Genomic DNA, 8558 nt, shown 5'->3' with positions numbered 1-8558 from the left:
TGGAATGGCCGGATGGGATGGTGTCGCCTTCGGATCCCTGATTTTGGACTGGTGGCTGAGCCCTCGTGTGGGGCGGCTATTGAAGGGCCAGAGAAGGGTTGGAATGGACTCCGGAATGTCGAAAAGGGTTGGATGATATAAAATTCGCTCTTCTGAGTGCTCCGGCATTGGGTCTCCCTAATTGGAGAAAACCTTTCGAAGTTTATGTGCCTGAACGAGGCCATCAAGCGTTGGGAGTACTTGTAGAGACTCGAGGGGACTGGAAAAGACCGGGGGCTTACTTTTCGAAACAATTGGCTAAAGGGAGCTCGGGGTGGCGGGGATGTCTAAGAGCGGTCGTGGCAACTGCGCTCTTAAGCCAAGAGGCGCGGAAACGACCGATGGGACAGAGAATTGCTGTCCATGTACTGCACCAGTTATAGCTGTCCTGGGCCAAAAAGGACGTCACTGGCTGTCCCCACGTCGGGTGGTGCCCTATCAGGCGATGTTACTGGAGCAAGAAGACGTAGTCATGAAAGCATCCGGTGCCTTAAACCCAGCGTCGTTGCTCGGCCTGCGGGAAAAAGAGGAATTGCAACGTGACTGCTTACAGACCCTTGAGCAAGTGTGCTCTAGCCACCCGGATTTAAAGGCTGCTTCTTTGCAACCTCCTGCTTGGGAAGGGTTCGCTGATGGGAGCAGCTTTGTGGTTCAAGGAGAGCGAAAGGCCAGGGACGCTGCTGTAACCTTGGGAAAGGAAAGAGAAGTAAGGCTGGAATTATCGGATGGAAAGCGGGCTAATGCGTGCGCTGACTCAAAGTAGGCTTTTGGGGTAACGCGTGCTCGCGGTGCAATTTGGAAAGGAAGAGGACAGGGAAAGCCTAGAAAATAGGGCGCAGAAATGCTGAAGCTGCTTGAGGCGGTTAATAAACCTAAGGGAACAGCAGCGCCACGTTGTCAAGTGCAGCAATTGGGACAAACCGATGTGGTCAGGGGCAATAGAAACGCCGACGAAGCTGCAAAAAGGGTGGCTTTGTCGGCAACGGTGGCAGCATTGACCCCAGAGGCAGCTTGGGAAATTAACGTTCCCGTGGACGCTGCAAAAGAGGATAAAGCCGGCGGAGCTGTCGAAACGGAGGAAGATTATTGAAGGGTGGCGGGTGACTCCGCCAGGTCGGTGTGTAATGACTGCGCCTGTAACGAAGGAGTTAATGGCAGGAACACACAAAAGGAGGAGCGACACAATTTGCCCCCCCCCCGTGGTGGGACTCCGTTTATACCCCAGTTGAATCCAACCTGTGGTCATCTCTGGCCGTGTCCGCTCCCATTGGCCGAAGGCTCTATCTACCTGTGACTGTGGGGGGGACAAGAGCCGGGACAGGGCAGCAAGGGCGTGAAAAGTGACAAAGGCCCGGTCTTTGTCGGGCTGGGTTCCTCCGCCACAGCAGGTCTAGGAAATCCCTGGAGTTTGTGGAAGAGGAGTTGTTGTCACAAGTACTCCGTGAGATCCACCCTGCCGCCCGTGGAGGCCCACGGTGGAGCGGAGATCCACCTGCAGCCCCTGGAGGACCCCACGCCGGAGCAGGGGGATGCCCGAAGGAGGCTGGGACCCCGTGGGAAGCCCGCGCTGGAGCAGGCTCCTGGCAGGACCTGTGGCCCCGTGGAGAGAGGAGCCCGCGCTGGAGCAGGTTTGCTGGCAGGACTGGTGACCCCGCGGGGGACCCACGCTGGAGCAGTCGTTCCTGAAGGACTGCACCCTGTGGGAGGGACCCACGCTGGAGAAGCTCATGGAGGACTGTCTGCCGTGGGAGGGACCCCAGGCTGGAGCAGGGAAGAGCGTGAGGAGGAGGAAGGAGCGGCAGAGACGACGAGTGATGAATTGACCACAACCCCCATTCCCCGTCCTCCTGCGCCGCTCGAGGAGAGGAGGTGGAGGAATCGGGAGTGAAGCTGAGCCCGGGAAGCAGGGAGGGGTGGGGGGAAGGGGTTTTAAGATTTGTTTTTATTTCTCATTACCCTGCTTTGATTTGACTGGCAAGAAATTAAATGAATTTCCCTGATTTGAGCCTGTTTTGCCTGTGACGGTAACTGTTGAATGATATCCCCGTCCTTATCTCAGCCCAGGAGACTTTTGCCGTACTTTTCTCCCCCCGTCCCGTTGAGGAGGGGCAGTGATAGAGCAGCTGGGTGGGCACCCGGCAGCCAGCCAGGGTCAACCAGCACAGTCACCTAGGGAAGGTGTCCTCCTACACTTGTGGTTTGTGGACTGAACCATAGAATCATTGAGGTTGGAAAGCATCATCGAGTCCAGCCGTTAACCCAGCGCTGCCAAGGCCACCACTAAACCATGTCCCCAAGCACCACATCTCCCCGGCTCTTGAATCCCTCCAGGGATGGGGACTCAACCCCTTCCCTGGGCAGCCTGGGCCAGGGCCTGACAGCCCTTTCGGGGAAGAAGTTTTTCCCAATATCCAACCTAACCCTGCCCTGGCGCAGCTTGGGGCCGTTCCCTCTCGTCCCGTCACTTGTTCCTGGGGAGAAGAGACCGACCCCCCCCAGCTCCAGCCTCCTTTCAGGCCGTTGCAGAGAGCGATGAGGGCTCCCCTCAGCCTCCTCTTCTCCAGGCTGAGCCCCCCCAGCTCCCCCAGCCGCTCCTCCCCAGCCTTGGGCTCCAGCCCCTGCCCCAGCCTCGCTGCCCTGCTCTGGCCACGCTCCAGCCCCTCCATGGCCGCCTTGGGGTGAGGGGCCCAGCGCTGAGCACAGCATTCGAGGGGCGGCCTCACCAGTGCCCAGCGCAGGGGGACGATCCCTGCCCTGCTCCTGCTGGCCACACTGTTCCTGATACAAGCCAGGATGCCACTGGCCGTCATAGGATCATTTAGGTTGGAATTAGAGAAGGACTCCTGGGAGAGGTGGTGGTTGGTGGCTGTTGTGGCCACAGGGATCAGGAAATGGTTGAGTTTACGGGGGTGGTGGTTGGCAGCAGGATCAACAGGAGCCAGCAGTGTGTCCTGGCAGCCCAGAGGGCAAACCGCATCCTGGGGTGCGTCAAACACAGCATGAGCAGCCGGTCAAGAGAGGGGATGATAGAATAGCTCAAGTTGGAGAGGACCCATAAGGATCATCGGGTCCAACTCCCTGCTCCTCGCAGGACTACCTAACACTAAACCGTGTGACTCAGAGCGTCGTCCAGATGCTCCTTGAACCCTGACAGGCTTGGTGCCGTGAGCACTTTTCTTGGGAGCCTGTTCCAGGGACCGACCCCCCCTCTCAGGGAAGAACCTTTCCCTAACGACCAGTCTGAACCTTCCCTGACGCAGCTTCACGCCATTTCCTCGTGTCCTGTCGCTGGTCACCAGAGAGAGGAGAGCAGCACCTCCCCCTCCGCTGCCCCCCTTCAGGAAGCTGTAGACTGCGATGAGGTCACCCCTCAGCGATGAGGTCACCCCTCAGCCTTCTCCAAGCTGAACAAGCCAAGGGACTTCAGCCACTCCTCAGAACTCTTGCCCTCGGGACCCTTCACCATCTTGGTCGCGCTCCCCTGGACACACGCTCAGAGTTTGATGTCCTCCTTCTATTGAGGCGCCCAAAACTGCACCCAGGACTTGAGGTGGGGCCGCACCAGTGCAGAGTAGAGTGGGACAATCGCCTCCCTCAACCGGCTAGCGATGCTGTGCTTGATGCACCCCAGGACACGGTTGGCCCTTTTGGCTACCAGGGCGCACTGTTGACTCCTATTCAACTTGCCATCGACCCGAAGCCCCACATCGCTCCGCGGGGCTGCTCTCCAACCTCGCCTCCCCCAATTTGTCCGTACAACCAGGATTCTCCTGGCCCGGGTGGAGAATCCGGCACTTGCTCTTGTTAAATTTCATACGGCTGGTGACTGCCCAACTGTCCACTCTGTCCGGATCTCTGTAAGGCCTCTCCCCTCCCCTTCCACCTCTCCATGTCCCTGTGTCCCCCGCTGTGTCCCCGTATCCTCCCTGCCCTCCCACGTCCCCCCACCACGTCCCTGTGTCCTCCCTTTCCCCCACACCTTCCCAGCAGTGTCCCCATGCCCGTTCCCCATGTCCCCACATCCTCCTGGATGCATCCCCCTCCCTGTCCTCCACGTCCCCACACTCTCCTGGCCATGTCCCCTCTGTGTCCCCATGTCCTCATGCCCATTCCCCATGTCCTCCTGGCTGCATCCCTGTCCCAGTCCCCTGTGTCCCTGTGTCCTCATGTCCCCATACTCATTCCCCAGTCCCCACACCCTCCCGGTCATGTCCCCATGTCCTCCTGGACACAGTCCCCTGTGTCCCCATGTCCCCATGTCCATTCTCCATGTCCCCATGTCCTCCTGGAGGCACCCCTGTCCTCGGTGTCCCCATGTCCCCATGTCCCCATACTCATTCCCCAGTCCCCACACCCTCCCAGTCATGTCCCCATGTCCTCCTGGACACAGTCCCCTGTGTCCCCATGTCCCCATGTCCCTTCTCCGTGTCCCCATGTCCCCATGTCCCCATGCCCATTCTCCATGTCCCCATGTCCTCCTGGAGGCACCCCTGTCCTCGGTGTCCCCATGTCCCCATGTCCCCATACTCATTCCCCAGTCCCCACACCCTCCCAGTCATGTCCCCACTGGGTCCCCAGGTCCTGCTCCGCTACTACCCCAACATGACCAAGGCCGTGGGCTCCTCAGAGAAGATCTTTGAGTTCCTGGACCAGGAGGAGCAGGTGGCACCCACGGGGAAGCTGGCGCCCGATGTCCTGCGGGGCCACCTCCAGCTTGAGGACGTCTGGTTCTCCTACCCTGGGCAGCAAGAGCCCGTCCTCAAGGTGGGCACGGGGACAGGGCGGGGGACGTGGGGACATGATGGGGGGACACGGTGGGGAGGGCATGGGGACACGGCGCGGGGATATAGAGGTGCTGGGGAGGGCGTGGGGGCACGGACTTGGTGGGGAGGGTGTGGGACATGGTAGGGACATGGCAGGTGGACATGGGGACATGGTGGGGGGACGTGGGGACATGGAGGTGGTGGGGAGAGTGTGGGGACATGGCAGGTGGACATGGGGACATGGTGGGGAGGGCATGGGGACATGGAGGTGGTGGGGAGAGTGTGGGGACATGGTGGGGGGACGTGGGGACATGGAGGTGGTGGGGACATGATGGTGGGGACATGGGGACATGGTGGGGAGGGCATGGGGACAGGGATGTGGTGGGGAGAGTGTGGGGACACTGGTGGGGGGACGTGGGGAGATGGTGGGGAGGTCATGGGGACAGGGACGTGGTAGGGACATGGTGTCGGGGCCATGGGGACATGGAGGTGGTGGGGACATGGTGTTGAGGCCATGGGGACGTGGTGGGGAGGGCGTGGGGCCAGGGGGACACGGTGGGGAGGGCACGGGGAGGGCCAGGGACACTGGGGTCGGGGGCACAGGGTGTCACGTCTGTCCCCCCAGGGCGTGTCCCTGGAGCTGCGCCCCGGGGAGGTGCTGGCGGTGCTGGCCCCCCCGGGGGCGGGGAAGAGCACCCTGGTGTCCCTGGTCCTGTGTCTGCGCCCGCCGGAGGCCGGGCGGGTGCTGCTGGACGGTCACCCCCTCCCTGCCTACCAGCACCCCTACCTGCGCTGCCAGGTGCCACCACCGCCTCTGTCACACGATGTCCCCAGCGGGTCCCCACCGCCACCCCCGTGTCACCAGCTGTCCCCAGCGGGTCCCCCCTGCCACCCCCATGTCCCCAGCCATCCCTACCATCTCCCTGCCACATCCCCAGCTGTCCATGCCATGTCCCCGCTGTGTCCCCTGCCACGTTCCTACTGAGGGTCTCCTCTTTCTGTCATCCCCTGCGTCCCTGTGGCCTCTGTGGCCCCATGGTCCCCACTTCCAGTGTCCCCTTCGTCCCTGGTCCCTGGGGCCTGGGTCCCCTTGGTCACTGGTCCCCGTGTCCCCTGGGTCCCGGATCCCCACGTCCCCTTGGTCTTTGGTCCCCAGGTCCCCTTGGTCCCTTGTCCCCATGTCCCCTTGGTCCCCCTGTCCCCTTGATCCCTGATCCCCATGTCCCCTGGGTCCCTTGTCCCCATGTCCCCCTGGTCCCAACTCCCCATGCTCCCTTGTTCCTGCTCCTGGTGTCCTCTGGCTCCCTTGTTCCCATGTCCCCTTGGTCCCCATGTCCCCTGGATCCCCACTCCCCATGTCCCCTTGGTCCTTGGGCCCCATGTCCCCTGGGTCCCTGGGCCCCACGTCCCCAGTGTCCCCAGACCCGGGGGGTCGCCACTGACGATGCCACCCGCCGCAGGTGGAGCAGGAGATCTTCGGAGCCAGCGGGGCCGGGCGCGCGGTGCTGCTGGTGACGGGGGAGGTGGCCTTGGCCATGCGGGCGCAGCGGGTGGCCGTGCTGGAGGGGGGACGACTGGGCGAGCTGGGGTCCCCTGGGGAGCCACTACTGGTGCCTGCTGCAGGGAGGGGCCGGGGGAGGGGGAACGGGACGGGGGGGGGGGAGGGGATGGGACACACGACACAGCGGGGGATGGGGACAAGGGGGCGGAGGGTGAGGGAGAGCAGGAGCTGGGGAAGGGGACACCAGATGCCAGCAGGATGGGGACACTGAAAGCAGGGATGGGGACACCACAAACCGGGATGGGGACACCAGGAGCAGGGACAGGGACACTGGAGACAAGTATGGGGACACTAAGAGGTGGGACGGGGACACTGGGAACCAGGATGGGGACACTGGGGGCAGGGATGGGGAGAGGGTGGGGGTGCAGTGATGGGGGCCAGGGGGAGGGGGGTGGGGGACAGGGCTGGGGGATGGGGGTCCGACGTGCCCAGGTGAGGGTGGGGGTGGGGTGGGGGGCTGGGGACAGCGGGGACAAGATGGGGCCGGCTGGGATGGGGACAGGCGAGTGGAGCCCGTGGAGTGGGGACAGGGCTGGGAGGGCCCTGGGGGGGCCCTGGGGACCTCGGCCCCCGGGTGTGGGGCTGGGGGGGGACCACGGGTGACCCCTCCCCCCCCCGTGTCTCCGGCATCTTCCCCCTCCCCCCATCCGGACGCCTGGGTCCCCCCTCCCCCCCCCCCCATTACCTCATGGTGGTGATGGAGGCCGAGAAAATTCCTTGGCAGGAGCAGCCGTGGGGCTGGGCCAGGGCGGGCTCCCCCCACGCAGCCTGCGCCCCACACATTTCCCCCGCCCCACACAGGGCCCGTGGCCCCATATGTGCCCCACGGCAACCCCCCAGCCTCACACCTGCCCCATCTTCCCCCCCAGCCCCACATGTGTTGCACAGACCCCTCCCCCCAGCCCCACACACGACTGTGACCCCCCCAGCCCCACATGTGTTGCACAGACCCCCCCAGCCCCACACATGACTGTGACCCCGCCCAGCCCCACATGTGCCCCATAGACACCCCCCAGCCCCACACATGCCCCATGGACTCCCCTGCCCCACATGTGCCCATGGCCCCCCAGCTTCCCTCATGTCCCCCAGCCCCACATGTGCCCCACAGACCCTCCCAGCCTCCCCTGTTGCCCCCAGCCCCACACATCCCCCATGGACCCCCCCAGCCCCACACCTGCCCCATGGACCTCCCAGCCCCACATGTACCCCGCAGCCTCCCTTCTGCCCCCCCGCCCCACATGCCCCCTCTCAGCCCCACACGTCCCTGTGCCCCCCCCCAGCCCCACACGTGCCCCCCCCAGCCCCACACGTGTCGGGCCCGCCCAGCCCGGGGGCGATGAGCAAAACCCCAGCCCTCGCCAAGGAGCCCAGGCGTCCGGCCGGGCCCCCCCGGTCCTGCCCCACACCCCCAGCCCCAGGGGACCCAGGCGTCCGGGCCCCCACCCCCTGCCTGACCCTGCCAGACCTCGTGGCGAACCCACGTGCCCCCCCGTCCCCCCCCCCACGCTGCCTTAGGGGACCCAGGCATCCGGGCCCCCCAAGTCACCCCGTCTGCACCCCACTGCGCTCAGGGGACCCAGGCACCCCAGACCCCCCCCCACCCCACGTCCTGCCCCACGTCCTGCCCCACAGCCCGCCCCGCTGCCTTCTGGGGGACCCAGGCGGCCGGGTGACCCCTGACCCCCCCCCTCCATGTCCTGCAGCAACAACAACGGGGGGGGGGGGGGGGGGGGGCGGCCAGGCTGAGTCACGGCCCCACCCGCTCCCACCCGTGACTGGGCCCCACGGCGCAGCCCCACGGCTCGGCCCTGCAGGCCCAGGGCTCGGCCCCACAGCGCGGCCCCACAGCACAGCCCCACGGCTCAGCCCTGCAGGCCAAGGCTCGGCCCCACGGCGCAGCCCCACAGCTCGGCCCTGCAGGCCCAGGGCTCGGCCCCACAGCGCGGCCCCACGGCTCGGCCCTGCAGGCCCAGGGCTCGGCCCCACGGCGCAGCCCCACAGCTCGGCCCTGCAGGCCCAGGGCTCGGCCCCACGGCTCGGCCCTGCAGGCCCAGGGCTCGGCCCCACGGCGCAGCCCCACAGCGCCACGGCTCCGCTGACCCGCAGCACGGCCCCATGGCCGCGGGACTGTGGGGAGCTGTGGGGCAGGTGGCCCCATGGTTACTGGGAGCACTGGGAGCCCTAGGGCAGGTGGC

General features: G+C 65.0%; 1 protein-coding gene across 1 annotated transcript; it reads left to right on the top strand.

Moving 5' to 3' along the window:
* The first annotated feature begins 4516 nt into the window (after window positions 1-4516).
* LOC148051952 (antigen peptide transporter 1-like) lies at window positions 4517-5787 on the top strand. Its single transcript, XM_087734922.1, has 2 exons — window positions 4517-4803; window positions 5428-5787. Exons 1-2 carry the CDS (start codon window positions 4555-4557, stop codon window positions 5785-5787), a joined length of 609 nt encoding a protein of 202 aa, XP_087591048.1. The 5' UTR covers window positions 4517-4554.
* Window positions 5788-8558: the final 2771 nt, after the last annotated feature.

This window comes from Nipponia nippon, unplaced genomic scaffold (genome assembly GCF_047370975.1).
Source record: "Nipponia nippon isolate SJK-2023a ecotype South Korea unplaced genomic scaffold, ASM4737097v1 scaffold_50, whole genome shotgun sequence".
NCBI classification, from domain to species: domain Eukaryota; kingdom Metazoa; phylum Chordata; class Aves; order Pelecaniformes; family Threskiornithidae; genus Nipponia; species Nipponia nippon.
Note: the sequence above shows the minus strand (reverse complement) of the source record. Positions and strands in the feature narration are given on the sequence as shown.